The 17,891-nt window shown below is 40.0% G+C and overlaps 2 protein-coding genes across 4 annotated transcripts in view; one reads left to right on the forward strand and one right to left on the reverse strand.

Moving 5' to 3' along the window:
• Positions 1–5,649, forward strand: part of APPL1 (adaptor protein, phosphotyrosine interacting with PH domain and leucine zipper 1) — a 30,424-nt gene extending 24,775 nt beyond the window's left edge. Inside the window, exon 22 of the mRNA XM_061362424.1 lies at positions 259–5,649. Within this exon, the coding sequence (XP_061218408.1) occupies positions 259–408 (150 nt within the window). The 3' untranslated portion in view covers positions 409–5,649. The remainder of the gene's footprint in view (positions 1–258) is intronic.
• ASB14 (ankyrin repeat and SOCS box containing 14) lies at positions 5,639–14,805 on the reverse strand. Of its 3 annotated transcripts, none has more exons than XM_061362425.1 (11): positions 14,537–14,805; positions 14,079–14,118; positions 12,777–12,991; positions 12,209–12,264; positions 11,644–11,775; positions 11,389–11,547; positions 10,221–10,466; positions 9,579–9,750; positions 8,094–8,637; positions 7,514–7,667; positions 5,639–6,735 (listed from the first exon to the last, which is right to left on the reverse strand). In XM_061362425.1, the coding sequence occupies exons 3-11, from the start codon at positions 12,905–12,907 to the stop codon at positions 6,542–6,544; spliced, it is 1,788 nt and encodes a 595-aa protein (XP_061218409.1). In that variant the 5' UTR covers positions 12,908–12,991; positions 14,079–14,118; positions 14,537–14,805; the 3' UTR covers positions 5,639–6,541. The 3 variants fall into 3 exon arrangements, with proteins under 3 accessions (XP_061218409.1, XP_061218410.1, XP_061218411.1); XM_061362426.1 differs by having other exon boundaries at positions 14,026–14,118; XM_061362427.1 differs by having other exon boundaries at positions 12,780–12,991; positions 14,537–14,804.
• Positions 14,806–17,891: the final 3,086 nt, after the last annotated feature.

Here is a 17,891-nt window from a genome sequence, read left to right on the forward strand (position 1 = left end):
CTTGTTCCAATCTGCTATGGTTTGTGAGTTATAGGTATAGCTGTAGTATTGTGTTAGCTGTTCTAATAATGCTAACTGCTGAAATGTAAATGTTTTGGGTTGCTATCCAGGATTTTAATTCCCTCTGTACAGAAAGCTGTCTATTGATCCTATTAGAAGATAGTTTAGAAATCACTGGAATTGTATCCTGTTTCAATTGTAGATGGCTTTGAAATTAATACTCTTTTTCTGATTTCCCCACTCCCCTTCTCAAATTAGGATTTAGAGGAGCAAAGCCGGTTGATAGCTGCTTCCAGCAGATCCAACCAGAACAGTGGAGAAGGACAATTTGTAGTCCTTAGCAGTAGCCAGTCGGAAGACAGTGATTTAGGAGAAGATGGAAAGAAGAAGAGAGAATCTGAAGCCTAAGGTTGCCTACTTTATGAGAATTGGAATCATGGATCAATTTGGTGAAATGGCACGAGTTCTCCAAGAAGTGAAATGCAGGTGGAGGGTCTGCTGTGTCATATAAAAAACTTCACAATACGTAGACCCTGTAATGCCTTGATCATTCTTTTTCAATTAAGTGATTTCCATTTTCATGTCAGTATAATTTCTGTATGACATATGTAGCATGGTGATGCTACCATGTTTGTTGAAAAATTACGTTTTCTCAAGGCCTTCTCTGCAGTAAGGAAAAAACTGGGGGTTTCATCTCCACTTACCTCTCTGTGCAATTGACTGCTCTTGAAGCAAAACTAAAAACCCTTCTTGGACCTCAACAGTACATTGAAACTCATTCTTTACATGCAGTGTGGACACCACCTTGCTGAAAACAAAAAAGGATGCCCAAATATGACAGTGCTAAGCTTTACCCAACTTGTTGCACATAACTGTTCTTAAATTTAGAAGGAAGAATCCTTAATAACATCAGTGAGATGTGCAATAGTTCTAGATAGAAGGATCTTATTTTTTGTTTCATATTGCACTGTATGATACTGTCTTGATTTCTTCAGTGAATATAATGCTGAAAGACTTCTTTCACCAAAAGTAAAAAATACTGTCAGAGCTAGGTAGAAGATGAGATGAAGTTGCACTTTGCTGCATGAGGAATGTATAAAGCATTCCTTATCAAATGATAAGAATAATGTATATACTCTTGTAGCACAAGTGCCATGTTCTTGTTTTTTTTCCCCAGTAGTGTAATGAAAAGCTGTAAGCCTTCGAGTTCACTTTTTATAAAATGGACTTAGGGTTGGAGGAACATCTTGAATTCCATCATTTTAAAAATCTCATGCATATGTAAATGCCTTGCCGCCAGTACACTGCACTTACTGAAAAGGAGTTGAGGCTCTTTAAGTCTTTTTATGGAAATTAATTTTACAAATAGAATGTACTTAGCTCTGAAGTAAGAGGCTATGCTAATCCTACATCCTACAGTCAATCCTGTAAAGTGTGTTTCAAAGCAGTATCTGTTTACAGCTTCTAATCTGAACTCCATATTCCATACCCTATGTAATATTTATTTTGTATAGTACTAAATGCGCATTCACCTTTTGCTCCAGAAGAGAAAACTTGTTTGAAGAGAAATATTTATTTTTGCACTAATTACTATAAATATTAAAGTCCAGTGGAACAGAATATATCTCTCTAATAGTGGCATGAAAATAACAAAGTATAGAAAGAGAAGAATATACTTATACTCCAAGTTATAACAGTTATGAGTGTTTTACAGCTCATTGCAGGCATTTCTGGTGTTCAGGAATGGAAGCAATTTTCAGAACACCTCCTGATCCAGCCCTTCATAGCTGGAGCTGCTCAGTGCCGATACAGTATGTGAGGAATCTCAAGACCTCTCTGCTCCATGCCTGTAGGTGCAGGGAGGGATCAGTGTCCTTAGCCCTCCTCATGTGCTGGAGTGGCCCCGTGCTGGCAGCAGTTTCCTTTGGGTGCACAAGTTCCCAGCCTCTGGCTCCTGTCACAGGAGATCAAGGGGGAGTAGTGCAGCCCTTGCAGCACTGGGCAAGATTGAGAGAGCCGAGCTCCTGGAGCACTGCCACCTGGGGAAGGGCTTCAGCAACTGGGGAAGGGGTGACACTGTCCCTTCCTTGAGAGAGAAGGGGAGGCTGAGTCTCCACGTTCTCTTCCTGAGTCAGTTAGCAAGGCTTGCTCCAGTACAATTTTTGTCCCCAGAGTAGCCTGTCACTTGCAGAAATTTTGCTGTTGCCCAGTCAGACCAGATGGCATTTCCCTGTGGGCAAATTTGGCTTGAATATTGTCACATGGACCACACACATCTGAGGCTTTTGTCTGAATAAAGAGTGGCATTTTTATTTTGTCCTCTGTTCTCTGCTCTCATCCATAGGACACTTTATATTCTTGCCAACAAAAAGGTACAGAGGCAGCAAACCCTTTTTTTTTTTTTCCCCCCCTTTTTGTGCCTAAATCCTGGCTTACAGATCATTGCATGGTAGCCAGGTTGTCTCTGCAGATCACTCCAGTTCAGGTTTCTCTGTTTGTCTGTTGGTTTTCACTTGCTGCTAGTTCTCTTTTCTGTCAAATAATATGGCAGTATAGCTCAAGGTTACTGGGTCTTACTGTATCTTCCTCAGGTACATGCTGAAAATTAAGTAGTTTTGGAACAGCACAGGAAGAATAGGAAATTGGTGGTCTCCAGTTTCTAGAATGTAGTCACCCAGCCTGTCGACTGTGTTGAGCAGTTTAGCTGCAGTAGCCCCAGCTCCATATGGAAGAGTTAATAGATTAGCAGTCTCATCAGAAAGCACTTCTGATGTATAGCCTGTTTTGCATTAGCCTGATTGAAGAAATGCCAGAAAATTGAATGGCTACATTTTTTCTTGAAACCCACCATTACTATTTCAGACATAAATCTGTAAAGATGATGAAGAAAGCAGGAGAGTAAAGTTGGCAGACGAATTTGCTGTCATACAGGGTTTTTCAGATTTAGCAATGCATGAGTGGAATTACTCCATTTGCATAGGTGGAAAGCCTGAAAAGCAATTAAATGTAGTTCTCTAAAACCACATACGAGTGAAGAGCGTTTTGTTTGTGTTGGAGGATTCTCATCCTAACAACTAAAAAAAAGGGGGAAATGATTGAAGAGAGTAAAAGAAAGCAGATTAATATGCATGAATGAAATAAAGGGGGGCAGTTTTGCTTATTTTGGAGAGTCTCACTGGTGTAAAATGAGCAAAAAGATAAAAAAGCATCTAGGAGAGTGATGGAAGCTGCAGGAGTAAAAGGGAGGTCAGAAGAGATGAGGAGGTTAACAGGAGTGGTGCACTGAGTGTGCATTGCCAAGTTTTTGCTTAAGGGGAGGAGCATAAGACTCTTAAGTAGAACCACCTCAGGGCAAAAAATAGCTGCTGAGGTTTTATTCATGCCCTCCTCCCCAGAGTATTTAGTACCTTATTTCCTGTGAGGTTTAGAACTACATCATTGGAGAACGCTTTTGTTAATTAAAACCAAAGTGCGTAATATTTTTCTTGACAGTATGACTTTTATTATCAGCCCCTCATGTCCTCCTGGGAGCTACTGCGGTAGGATTTCAGCACTTGAGTATTTTATTAAGTAAATTACTGGTTGGTTTCCTCACCTCTGATTTATAGCTCCTGTCTAATATTGCCTTTTACTTACAGATTGACGTCTCAAGCACTTTGAGCTGAAGTTGTAGTTTGCAACATGTACACCTACTAGTATTTCAGACACACCTGAAAATACTCTTTCAAGTACCTGATTTTAAAGTGACTTTGCATTGGTACTGCAGCCACAGTGTTGTTGAGGACTAATTTTTTATGTTGCTAATTGAAGCCTTGTAGTTCCTGCCACATTTTTCCCCTTAGGTAAGGGGATATTGAGTTTGTTACACTAGATAAATTTACATGCTGCAGACCAAGCAAGTCTTGCTGCCCATTGTTCCAAGCTACATACATTCTTCATGTATGTAATGGCATGAATATAGCAAAAGTATGCTTATGGGTATGCATTTTATTGCATTATAGATAATATGCAGCACTCCTCTGCAGCCACTAACAGCTTTCTCCAAGTTTAAATCAGAGGACAAGTTAAGAGTCATATGCAGTGTAGTCATACATAACTGGTTTTGAGCAGGTAGTTTAATTTGAATATGATTGTCGTGTCATACTTCCTTCATTTGTTTAGGTTTGAAATTGTATGAAGACAATTTACTGTCTAACAGTGAAATAATATTTAGGACTTAAGGAACATTCCCCCTCTAGCGTGCTGTCAGATTTCATCTTTATATAGATGTAAACACTGAGCTAAAAATTTTGCAACAGCTGAAGCTATTTTTGGACCTATAATTTATGTACATTGATATAAAGAAGCAAATGTGCCTGCACGTAAGTTTAAGGTAAAATCTGATCAATTAGTTGCACAGAATTTGGGAGAAGCCAATGGAGAAAACTATGTTACAATATAGTCTCTTGTTATTTCAGAAATAATTCACATACAAAACGAAAACCTGCCTCTGCTTAGTGAATTTAGTAGAGATATTGTCTAGTCTAACAGTGAGAGCTGGTATTTTATACTTTCTGCTGCTCTATTTTACAGAATCTCTTGCAAGTCAATCAAGGCCTCTGAGGCTTTTCTTTTTATCCCAGCAGTAAGTTGATTTTGTTTTCCTTGCCACAGTGGTATCTAAGTTGTCATGACAAGAACAAGTCAGTGTGTCATTGTGAATGCACTTGTATTCCTAATGAAGTTTCTATTGCAAGCCAAGGATTTTGTACTATCTTTCAGGTCATTTTTATAATAGAGTCTTCAAATTCTTACAATGATATTCTAGATTGGTCCTGTTCTAGTGAAGTGTAAGTGATTTTTGCAATGTTTGAGACTGACTTGCACATTTTCCCAGAATAGCTGTATTAAAAACCTCCAGTGGCATATTTGTGTCAACTTTGATTGTTGTATAATCTTGGAAACATGGATAGTAAACCTGCTGTGCCAGGGCTTCGGTCGTGTTTTGTGGATTAAATAAAAGCTTAACTATAGGAAATTTCTGGGTGGGATTTGTACTAACCCAAAAACCTCCTGCATTTTTCATAACACTGACTTCCAGGAAGTTATTGGTGATAGAATGTGTTCCCTTCCTCTGAACAGTTTTAACACACAGTTATATTGCTCTGTTGTCAAAGTGTATCTGCTCTTAATTCTAACCATATTAGGCAGATAACCTCAGAGGAAGTTATTGTACTTGGGAATGCTGGTAACTTATTGTTGCAACAGTCAGAAACTGAACGGTAGAAGAATATTATTAAACATCGTAGCTGCCTATTCAGTGCACATGTTGGTGTGGTCATCTGATAAGGTGTAGCACTCTACAGAGCTGTGGTTATAATGGTCAGAATTCACATGTACAGAGGCTTATATATACCAGCACAACCATTAACATGGGTACTGATACATATCTTCATGGGCTTTGTTAGTTTATTGTATGATAAACACCATGTAAAAAGCAAACGGTCATAACTGCATTATGGTTAAATTTGTATTTTATAAGGTTTGTAGATTTTTCTGGGGAAAAGCAGACTTTTGGATTATGTAATTTCTGTGATAAAGATGCATGTATAACTAGAAAAAAAATATATGCTTACTTGATAATGAAGGAATAAATACTACTCATGCCAAGTGTGTTGATAAACTTTCTTTTTTTCTAAAATACAGACTGTCAGCAGTGTTTTTAGGAAGAACAGGCTCTGTGTCTGTGTGTACACTGTAAGCCTTCCTAAGACAGCTGTGACTGCTGACAGGTAGTGCTCCAAAAGCCGACACTCCACCTGCATGAAGAGAAACTCCTAAAATTGCAAGCATGCCTTTAGTCAGCAGTGCAGGAGGAAAACCTAGTTCTAGCAAGAGTAATCAAAATACATGGTGGACAATACATATTCGTACCAGAGACTGAGGTGCAGAACTAACACAGCTGTCAGAAATAGTGCCTGCTTGCTCTACCATTGGTATTTTGCGCTAGCTGCTGCTAAGCAGAGGTTTCTATGGCTGTTAATCCTGTTTCACTGCTTAGAATGTGGGATTGCTTCTTTGAGTGACAGGGAAAGAAAACTCCTGCTTACGCTGCTCTGCAGAACTTCACTGTAGGACTTCAAAATAAAAGTTGTAGAACAAATAAAAACTTACTTCTTGGCAAGAGAAAGGGAAGTACAAGAGAAAAAAAACCGCTATGGTTAAATTGCTGACCTTAAACTAAACCCTGATTTTAAGCCTGCAGTGGGGCTAGTGTTACCTGCCATGACAGGCTTTAACTTAGCCATAACATAAGGCTTGTGTTTTGCAGTTCCTTAACTTTCCCACTAAGCATTTAAAATATTATTGCTGTAACTTACAGATAGTTTATATTCCAGTAGATAGGTAGAATGTGATCTCTAATACTTACATTTTGGGGATCTCCCCATTTTCTTCAGGGGGTGAGGGGGAACGCTGGTATTCTTTAATATATATGAGATAAATCCCAACAGAAAAAGGTCTTATCCATGTCAATATGCCCTTCAAACTATAGAACTAATACTTATGTACAGTTGAGTTGGTAGGTGCCTGTGAAATTTTCCTGTCCATAAAGGTCATATTCCTTGTATAGTACGTAGTCTTTCAAGCAGTTTGGCAGTGGAAGGAAGGTCATGAAGACAGGACAACGGAGGCGCAACCGGCCCATGCACATCCGTATCTTCAGACGACAAAGATGCTTCAGAGAGCGAGGATTTGCTAGAAATGAGAAGGCAAGATTGATATTAATTAATTTATTAAATGTCCTTCAATTTATTTATTCAGTACTCTGCTACCTTTCAAAAGCTTGCTTCCCCATTTTGCAGCATATTCACTGCAAATAGAGAAAAGAAATGTGACTGTCCCTGGACAGCCTGACTGGTCAGGATCTACTCTTTTTGTCTCAGCCCATACAGCTCCCAGTTCTATTTACAACCGCTGGCATCTAAATCAACAACTTTTGTTTCTGTCAAGTTGGCCAAATGTAGGTTAATGCAAGTTTAAGGAGTAAAGTTTAGGGAATGTACTTTAACCCCAAATAGCTGGTGTCAGTTTTCTGTCAACCTGAAGAAGCTACTGGAAGTAGGATTTTGAGTCACTACTTCTTAATCTATATACAAGCAAAAAGGCTGTAAAATTAATCTAGACTATAATTAAATCACTCCATTAAAAATAGTGGTATGTTAAACTTGTTCTATCAACTTGAGGCAGGGGGAAATGGTTTTCTCCCCTTTAAGAGGATTGTGTTGTCCATGCCGCAATTAAAGTTCACAAGTGCTCTACATAAATAGTGCAGTTATTGTGTTAGACTTCCAAGAGAAATTTAGGTTAAATCCTACAAAGGCTGATGTTTAAGAGGTCTCTTACTGTCAAAATATAACTTCTGGCCTAACAATGGGTCAAGAAAAGCACAGTCCGAGGTAAAACTAAAATGCAACTAACAAAAATGGCCCCAATCCCCAGTTTGTCTTCCCAAAGGCAAACATCAGATACTTACTTAAAATCAAGTTGATGTCTGGCCAGAGTTCCTGTTCCTTGAGAACTGCTTCTAGCTTCCAGCAGATATTAACATGATCGACGTAATCTAACATTACTCGCACTACTTTCCCAGACAGGTGCTTCAGCCATGACAAGGTTATCACTTCACAGAACTGATAGAAACAAAATGTTCAATAGATAATATTCAACACTCCTGTCAGTGACTTACACCTCAGCAGGGCAAGAGCCAGGAACAATGTGCTATGATACCAGACAACCTAATGAACCAGCCTGGATGTCCCTGCTTTCAGAGCATGAACAACACCATGCTGGGGAGCCAATTCTGTACTGACCATTAGCATATTATTAGCTACATTTCCACAAGTCAAAAATAATGTTTATGCTTGTTTGTTGTCATGAACCGGGCCTCACTGCAACACCTATTTAATTTTAAAGCCTTCTCTATTCCTAAATTTATGTATAAACTGTCTTAAGGTTTCAAAACTTCTTTTTCTGGCACTGCATCAAGTACATTTTCATTTAGTTTTAGGAAGGCTATTGGAAGTAAAGCAATATATGAAGCCACCTGATAGACTTACCGTTGTATCTTTGATAACGGTCGAAGTCCATCCATCAGTCACGTACTGGGAATGTGAAGTGCTTCCCTGAGGGCAGTCAAAGCAGCGGTGCACATCATACCCATAGTTCAGCAGCATTCTTAACATGACTTCATCTTTCAGAGCGTACTGTAGAGCTGATGGAAAATGCGTTGTATTCACCCTGCAGAAGTAATTGACATTTGCCCCATGTCGGAGCAGTAGATTCATTAACTCATAGCTGCCCATCCTCAAGGCTATTTGGAGACAGTTGATGGGATCTTGGTTTGTCAGGGCTCCAGCGTTCAACAGCAGCTGTGTTGAGCGGATATCCCCATTGGAAACAGCAAAGTACAATGCAGATTTCCGGTGGTCATCGTATCCTTTGCGAACTCTCTGATCCAGCATAAAATTGGCGTCAAAACCAGATTTTAGGAGAAACTCAAGGCACTGAGGATGTCCTCCTGCTGCTGCTGAGTGAACTGGACTTATCCCACTTTCTTTAATAGCATCAAAACTAGTAACTGGAACTAGTATTTTTAAGGCTCTGAAGAATTAAGAAAGAAGAAACTCAGAATCTGAAACACTGGTTCACCAACCTCGATCTTTGAATATCTCTGTGTTGCTGGGCTTCACAATTCCTCATGAAAGTATAAAACTGTTTTAATTGTCCAAACCAGTACTATGGCATGCTATACCTCTGCACTGGCTTTAACTGCTAGTAGTTAAATTGTTAGCCAGAAAGGGATACTGACTTTACACTTACTACACATAAAATACCATTCTATTACACTAGTGTTCATGAACCAACCCATTCCTTGCTAGACAAATGATTCCTTCTCAACAGAAGCTTTTCCTAAATGTTGAGAGCAGAGTGTTACTGCTTAACCTGTAGGAATTAGGGAATTAACAGAATACATTATGACATAAATACATACAACATAATATAAACATTAAAATTTAAATGTATTTAATTTATATAAAACAGTTACATAGGAATTAGAATCCTCAGATTCTTAACCACAGAATTCAGATTCAACATTTCCACTATTGAAGACTTGTTTCTCATTTACTGGTTGTGATTTTAGCATAAACATCTTCCAGTAACCTTCCTGTCTTTAAAACAGGGATAACCCTTATCCCCTATATCTAGTTGCTTATTTAATACATTTACCTTCCTGTAATAAGGTGGAGATTAGGCATACCCAAAGATATTGAGGGGATCCCAAGAACCTCAGCATCAGACTGGACAGTGTTATTATTTGTGACAAGTGTGCAAATACTACAGGAATTATGTTCATCCTAGAATGACGATGATTTTATCCTGACTCATATCTTGCATTCAGACACAGATAACTCATATTTACAAGGTAAAAATAATTCCTTCTACAAAACTACAGATTTGCTGCCTGCTTCAAATAAGGTAGAATTAGCAAAATTAGTATTTCTGGTGTCACCATTACTTGATTTTTAAGTATATTAACTCACAGAAAGTGTCCTCTATATGCAGCTCTGTGGATTGGCAAATGACCTGAGTGCTTTGGTACATTGGCATCAGCCCCATATTCTAGTAAAAGACTCAGAGAATCTGGATTTCCTCCTCCTGCTGCTTCAAATAACACAGAAGCACAGTCCATTGCCTGTGAAAGAACATCTGCACCTGGAAAGAAGCATCAAGGATTCTCACAGTGGTCACTGCGAATATCGAGCAGTAATTCTCCAACCCTCCAATGACACAGTATTGTGAAGCCTACATGTTGCTAAATCAACCTACTGAGCTGTAAAATAGAACACAGAATAGTTGAGGTTGGAAGGGACCTCTGGAAACCACCCAGTCCAACCCTGTGCTCAAGCAGGGCCAGCTACAGCAGGTTGCCCAGGACAGCATCCATTCAGATTTTTAGTATCTCCAAAGATGGATACTCCACAACTCCTCTGAGTGACCTGTTTGTTCCAATGTTCAACCACCCTTGCAGAAAAAAAGTGTTAGTTCAGACAGAATGCGCCAGGTTTCAGTTGGTGCCTCCTCTTCCTACAACATCCTATAGAATCATACAACGTTCTATAGAAGCCTATAGAATCATCCTATAGCCTTCTTTTCCTACAACATCCTATAGAATCAAGTCTCACCTTTTTGCAGTAAGAGCTCCATAATTTCTGTATGGCCAGCCTGTGCAGCCAGTGCTAGAGGTGTGAGCCCATATCCACTGCGAGGGTCAGGGTCTGCTCCAGAATGAAGGAGAAGCTTTACCAGATCCTTCCTGCCTACTCTGGCTGCCTCATGTAAAGCAGTCCTCTTGTGGACACACTGCAAGTTCACTTTTGCACCAGAATTTATCAACAAGGAGGCAATCTCATATGAATCATGTTTAATTGCTGTAAGACAATAAGGAAAACGTCAACCAGAATGTTATTCCATACTGTTCTATGCACTATGGCTTCTATTACCTCAGGCTGTTCCTGATAGTGCTATTTATGCACTGAGAAATGTCACACTACACTAAAAGGTTTAACTTATCAACAAGTCTATTCGTTTCCAGGATAACATTAACTATACAAATGAATAAGTTTATGGTAATCTCTTTTTCTTTCTCTAATCCCCTGTTGTGTTTGGTAATGCAACAGAATACCACTTCCCTTGCCACTAGACAGAGATCATATATGGGGACTCGGTGCGGCCAAGAGCTGGCCTGCTCGGAGAGCTCTACTTAATCTTCATAAGCAATTATCATAATATGAAATGAAATTTAGAATTACTGTGTCACATACCTTCTTAGCTTAATAAACCTTATCTGTTAAGTCAGGAGGGATCTTAAAAGGGTCATTTGCATTAGCTCTAGTGGATGGACTGAATAGGCAACACTTTTCCCTCCTTCTCTCTTTGATCTTCCAGGCTGTGTGGGATAGAACATTGCGTGCCCTTCACCAAGACAGATTAGGTAGAGGAGTTTCATGTGCCACAGCTACTTGAAATACCACTGATAGCACACACTCTGATACACCATTATCTGTAACCTGCATGGCTGCTTTAGTTAAATTTCACAAATCCCCATCTTAGGGGACAGTGCATTTTAATATACTGCACTTCAAAAGTATCTAGGAATTCTCTACATATTTCCTAAGAAGCTTTAGCCTAGCAGCCTAGTCTAGCCTAGCTAGACTAGAACATATTTTGCTCCTTATAGCATAATATTTTAGATACTGCTTTGAAGACAAATATGTCAAACTGAAACCTAAAAGGTGTAACTACAATCTCACCTCATTCCCCCACCTCTCTGCCCCAAAATAAAGTATTTACCTATAAATAAAGGGGACTCTCCCTCTTCATTCTTGACATTGGGGTTGCAGCCATTGAGCAGGAGAAAGTGGACATTTTCTACAAAGCAATTTCTTACTGCCACTAATAGAGGTGTTTCCCCTTTTAGAGTGGTCTGTTCCCATGTAACAGCACAGGAGGCTGAAATACAGAAAAGTAGAACACATCTGAAGCTGGATGATTCATCAAATACAACTTTGTAAAACTTTTTGGTGGGAAACCAGAAGGGTTCTGTACCTTTAAAAGTGATTTCAAGGATATTCTTATTTAGCTGTGCTGCAGCTTCATGCACTGGAAGCCAGCCTTGCTGATCTGCTTCTTCAAAAGCAGAACTGTGCCTTACCAACTTCATCAAGGCCTCTTCTTGGCCTGTGATATTTTAAGACAGACACATATCTCATTACTCATCATAAAATTCAGGCAACTAATATACTGAGTGCCATCTATCCCATCAGTGTATCTGGAATAAACAACTTACTTTGTCAAAGCAATTTTTTCTCACAGGGTGGTTTACATGAATGGAACACTCAAAGATTAATATTGATTCAGAAAGCATTTTGAATTATACATTGAAAAAACTTATAATAGTGTGACTAAAATAGTTCAAATGCAATTCTCTCATGAGCAGTAGTGCATAAAAGTTTAATGTATAAACAGGTGCCCTAGTGAAACTATAGGAAAAATATTGAGGTAGCCAAAAGTAAAGTTAAGCTGATTTAACAGAGATGAAACTGATCTCAACAATGATACCACTCAAGTGATTCCTAGGGGTATAGGCTTAGTCTGGTGTATTTGTACTTAACTGCCCGAATTGCTGCAATTATCTTTTCATGTTCTTTACTTGTAACATACTGGAAGCTGCATAAACAGAAAAAGAAACAAAAGAAGTAAAAATTAACATGAATTCAGGATATAATTATACTCTAAATACTCAGTTCTAGACTACACGTTAGATTTCTGTAAGTTAGGTATGCCTTTTCATGGTTTAATATATCAAAACACTTCTTTTGTTGTTCTCCCTCTGCCACTGTAAATAGTGGATTTTTCACACAAAAGCCAACAATTAACTACTAAAATGAAAAGCTACCATACCAGTGTATTTCTATATCACATGCTTATCTTCTTCATAAAGCTTGTACTCATTTAGATATTGATGTAAAACATCACCTGGAAGGTTCATACATTCCATATTTTTGAGGAAAGGGGAATACTTTTTCAGAGAGAACTCAGAACAAGTGAGCTACTAGTGGTTTCCAGTACCCATGAGACAAGATCAGAGCAATACAACATATGGAGTTACAAGGAAAATAAGGTTACTACATGCACATAGTGATGCCAAGAAAACACCCAAAATAGAAGTAGTAACTTACGACCTTTCGTCCTCTGTTGTGCTGCCACTTGCTTCAATTTTATGCCTATCTCGTAAGCTTTCCTGAATAGCTTGTTGGGTAGGGATTTCATCTTCAGAATCATCATCGAATATATACATAGAATCATACATGGCAAATCTGCACAACCTGGATCACTTTTCATAGGAAAACACTGCTTTTTAATTGGAAGCAGATGTTAAATCTTCAGGTTAAATCTGCAGCAATAGAAATAGCAATCACAGTTTAAGTATCAAGACAAATTAAACTTAAGTTTAAAAGAAATTAAGATAACTTCTCCCTCTCGAGGTCCAGCCTTCTCCCCAGTATTTAAGTTTGTGCTGCAAGGAGTTATTCTATTTATAACAGTAAAGAGTAAGAGTAAAGGTTTTCTATTTCAATGGGATTGCTAGGTTTGCCTCTGTTTCACAGACTGAACATATAGAATAGCTACTTGTTCTGGCATTACTTATTAGAAAGCAGCAAAAATAAGTAAATTGAGTTATTTAAGAGTCATTCCCTCTTAAATGCTCAAATATCATTACAATGGTGCTCTGTTCCCTTAGCAGAAAGCCTAAAGGCAGGGGGGGGAAAGAAAAGGGGGTGTGAGTGAGCAGCTGCATGGTTCTGAGTTAGAGCTGGGCTTAAATCATGACAATATTCAATAAAACTTGGGATGTTTTTTCAGTTTGTTCACAGAGGGCCCGGAAGTGAAGGGCAAGTAAAGGACATGCATTTAAAATAATAAAAGTTATTATCTTAAATAATAGGTTTTGTTCAAATTGTTTCAACAACGACATTGTTAAGACTGTATCTGTAGTCAAGAAAGTATTCTAGATTTGTGCTATGTGCATCAGGCTCCCAGTGGATAGGGATATTTGTAAGGGATATATATATAAAACACTGTAGCAGTAGACATCCAAATACAGGCAGAAATAAAACACACTGGTGTAACCACAAGGGAGTTAATATTAAAAAAAAAAAAAGCTTAAGAATAGCATTAGTTAAAAAAAAAGCTTGCCAAATGGAAAAAGTTCAAGCTAAAATATTTTTACCCTTTTAACATTGTAATAAAAACAATGGAGCATAGAAATAAATCCAATTGATACTATTTGTGAAGTCTAAATGTTAAAACTTAAGAAGAAATCAATCATTAAATAGTATTATGTGTGTAGATGTACATTGTTCTGTGCATAAGGAGTCACACTGTTCTTTTGTATATTCACCTACATGCATACATACATACACATACATAGATTAAATTCACAGATGTTCTGTTGGACTCAAAACTCCCATCTGTTTTACCTTAACACAACTTCCACTTTTGTCTTTCAAGAGAGTTGCCCTGCAAAAGCAACAAAAGATACAGGGAAAAGTAAAATAAACTGATTATGTAAAACTGAAAGCAAATAAATAGATTAGCAAAATGAATAAGCAAAATGAAGGAAGTTGCCAACATGCCACTTAAAAAGTCTGGAATAATTCTAGAAACAACTTAAAGTTGAGCAGCAGTAATTCATAGCAAACCTGCATTATTGAATAGTTACCTGATCCACCTATATGATTGCAAGGCCTTGCTCTGTAATTGCACATGCAGCAAAAAGAGGAATCTATTAAGAAAATGTACAGACAAGTAACTGTTAGTGTTTGATTATCCCAACAGTACAATCAATGGATGAAAAGTTTAAATCTAGACTAGTTCAATTTTGTAAAAAGACTAGTAATTTTTCTATGAATTGAGAAAATATACTCATTTTCCTCACCTTCTGAAAGAGGGAAGATCTTACACTTTGACGAAGTGATTATTAAGTTGGAAGTGATATTTCCAGGACTGAAAATGATCTCAGTAGAGCCCACGTCCATTAATAGCTCACTATAAATACCTGATCATAAGATACTCTGGGACTTTCTCTATGTTTCTTTCATATGGGTTAGCTATGTTTAATAATCTGACCTGACAAATTGGGTCAGCAAAACAGGGAATTAGGAGTCTGGTTCCTTTGTAAAAATATTCTTGTTAGAAGTTTTTGGAATGAGAACTTCAGAACTGTAAGCAGCAGCTATGTAGGCAGTTAGGGTCTGGCAATCAGAAGGTGTCGCGCTGTACGGAAAGATAAGACCCCCCTCCGAGTAGCCAATAGGGCCTAGCCTAGGTCGTAAGCAGACGGACGTGACGTTGTAAACCCAGGCTATATAACACCGTGTTACGCGCCAATGAACGCCATTTGCTATCCAGCAGATTGGTGTCCCTGAGCTGGTAGCCCGAGCTGCCTGGGATTGGTCGCCACGCCAACGAAGGCAAGTGGTGCCGAAACCCGGGAATCGTCTGGAGAGGTGAACGGCGGCCGGAGCGGCTGGACCAGCCCGGCGGGGAGGACGCTCCCAAGCGAACAAGGAGGATGGAAGCCCTTGTGAAGGTCGTATCTCAATTACATAAGCAGTGGGGTATTGATTGTAAGCCCAAAGATTTTACTCTCGCAGCCGCGAGGCTTTTACAAACTGGGGTCATTGACCAGCCAGTGGATATTCTCCACCCTGAGGTGTGGGATAAATGCACTAAAGTGTTAGCCGAGGAGACGATGTCCTCGGGTAGTGGGAAATACCTTGAGTCGTGGGGGAAAATTGTACAGGCCCTGTGAAAGGCCATACAAGAGCAGGAGACCTGGAAGGCGGCAAAGAACTCCCAAACAGAAATTGGGAGTCGGGGCAGCTACACAAACTCTGCACCCCCCAGACGGTGACGGCTCTACCGAGCCTAAAGATATGCAAGAAGGCGACACGCCTCCCCAATCCCTGAATTCCGACCCGCCTACGGAGGGACAGGAACGAGCAAAATCCTTCTGGAGAGGGCTGGTCGAGGAGGCCAGGGGCGCCGCGGAGAAGGCGGAGTCCGAGGCAATTGGGGTTAGCCCGCCGCCCTATGCGCCCCAAAATGGCGCTGAGCGGAGAGAAGAGGGGCGGGGCGGGGCGAAGATATCCCCCGCGGGAAGAAGGAGGAAGTGCTAGAACTAAAAAGTGCGAGTACATGGGGGGCGGAGGAGAATCGGAAGGGGGAGGGACGCGCGAGCGCGGGGCGGACAGCCAATCAGAGCGGCCGTCTGAAAAAATGCTGTTGTAGGGCAAACACCCCGCCGAGCAGGGGGCGGGGCGAGCCCAGAGGGCGGGAACGGCCCGCCCGCAAGGGAAGCGGGCGGGGCCGGAGCCCAGTGAAAAGGCACGGGAAACCGGAAGTAACTAGTCAGTCGACTTCCGACTCGGACTCAGACAGTAGCTGGGACGAGTGGCTCGCAACCGATTCAAACTCAGAGGAGGAGGAAACGGAGGTAAACAAAGCTAAGAGCCGAAGGACTCCCATCCGGACTAAAGAGGAACGGCGAGGGGAAGGAGTCCCTCTCACAGACTGGAAGGAAATAGAGCTTGCATGTGCTGACTGGGCCCCATCAGTCAGACTGGCGTTCCCGGTCCAGGTGACAGACGGGACAGAGGGTCCATTCGCCAATAAATCCTAAGGATGTCCAAGCAGTTGTTAAGGCAATTGCGGATAAAGGGCTTAATTCTGCCATGGTTTTCACCCTTTTAGATGGTATTTTCGGGAGAGACGATACGCTCCCGTTCGATATAAAACGGGAATGGAGATGGGGATGGGAACAACGATGCAGGCTAGCCCTTACAGGGTGAGGGTATGCCGCTGTTAGAAAAAATGGCAGAGTTAGGTGGTGCCCACTTAAATCCATTAAACTAGACCTCCATAATAAAAACTAATGAAAATTGTGAGTTTCTGTTCACAGGATTAGATCATTGAACGCCCTCGTAACTCGTACGCCCCGGTGACAAGAGGGGCTATGATGCCTTTGTCTGATTTTGATTTTGGGGTTTGTTACTATAGGGCAAGTAGAATGATCGTGCTGGTATTACTCTTTGGACCCTGTATATTGAATCGCCTTGTGTCATTTGTGAAGAGCCGGCTAGAACAGGTTAACATCATGTTTGTAGAAAGCCACCAACTACTTTAAGACTGTATCTACCAGTATTACCCCCACTTATCCCAACTTGCCCCAACTTACAACCCGTCTCCCTAACTACCCCTCACTAACCACTTACCTGAAGTGCCTTCTACTGTAACATTTTATATGTATATGTGTACTCTTTTCTACTTTTTTACTTTTTATATTAGCCTATTTAATTAAACATAGGGAGGGGGGAAATGTAGGTAGTTAGGGTCTGGCGATCGGAAGATGTCACGCTGTACGGAAAGATAAGACCCCCCTCCGAGTAGCCAGTAGGGCCTAGCCTAGGTCGTAAGCAGACGGACGTGACGTTGTAAACCCAGGCTATATAACACCGTGTTACTCGCCAATGAACGCCATTTGCCATCCACCACATTGGTGTCCGTGAGCTGATGGCCCGAGCTGCCTGGGGTTGGTCGCTGTGCCAACAAAGGCAACACAGCTATTACATTACAGAAAGAAAATTCTTCAGTGCTTTCCTAAGAGAGTAAACTGAAGATACTCTTTTAAGTAAAGTCCTAACAGTAAGACAGTACAAAAAGAAAAACTAAGCCAAATGAAAGTAAACATAAACAAGCAAAATCAAGCAAGAACTTTATTAAAACTTACTACATTTTTCTGATTGCTTAACATCAATTCACATATTAAACAGAAAAACAAACAAAAGATAGAGTCTTTAAATGGAAAACCACAATTTCAGAAAAACAGACCTGTGCTGAAAACTCACGCCAGTGTAACATACAGTAAAGAGGGAACTGAATCATAGATGCCTAGTTAGCTAGTGACTGTAGGACGGAGTGAGACTTGCTTTATTTACTGCTACTGTATTTTATGGAGGGATGCTTACAAAGCAATAATGATGGCTGTGTCTGTATGCAATAGTTCTTTGCTAGAGAGATCTAGGAAGAATGCTTGAGTATTTTTAATATTTTTTATTTTAAAGAAAACAGAAGTGCAGAATCTGTGAACGAATAGAAACTGGACTGACTCTCTGGAGCAGTAGGGAAACAGATAACATTTTAGCACCTGCTACAGATTGTTAAACAATTTCTCATACTGCAATCTTTGCTGTTGCTATGACAGAACATACTACCTACTAGCTTTCCACTGA

Source organism: Neopsephotus bourkii, unplaced genomic scaffold, assembly GCF_033783945.1.
Source record: "Neopsephotus bourkii isolate Nb327-2 ecotype Australia unplaced genomic scaffold, CSIRO-AGI_Nbou_v1 NB_1120, whole genome shotgun sequence".
NCBI classification, from domain to species: Eukaryota; Metazoa; Chordata; class Aves; order Psittaciformes; family Psittacidae; genus Neopsephotus; species Neopsephotus bourkii.

Excerpts from the sequence above, each read along its gene's own strand:
- ASB14 (XM_061362425.1), bottom strand. The coding sequence starts at position 12,907 with ATGTATGATTCTATGTATATATTCGATGATGATTCTGAAGATGAAATC. Across the intron at positions 7,668-8,093 it reads CCGTTATCAAAGATACAACG|TTCTGTGAAGTGATAACCTT; the intron begins GTAAGTCTATCA and ends TGTTTCTATCAG. Across the intron at positions 6,736-7,513 it reads AGACATCAACTTGATTTTAA|CAAATCCTCGCTCTCTGAAG; the intron begins GTAAGTATCTGA and ends TCTCATTTCTAG.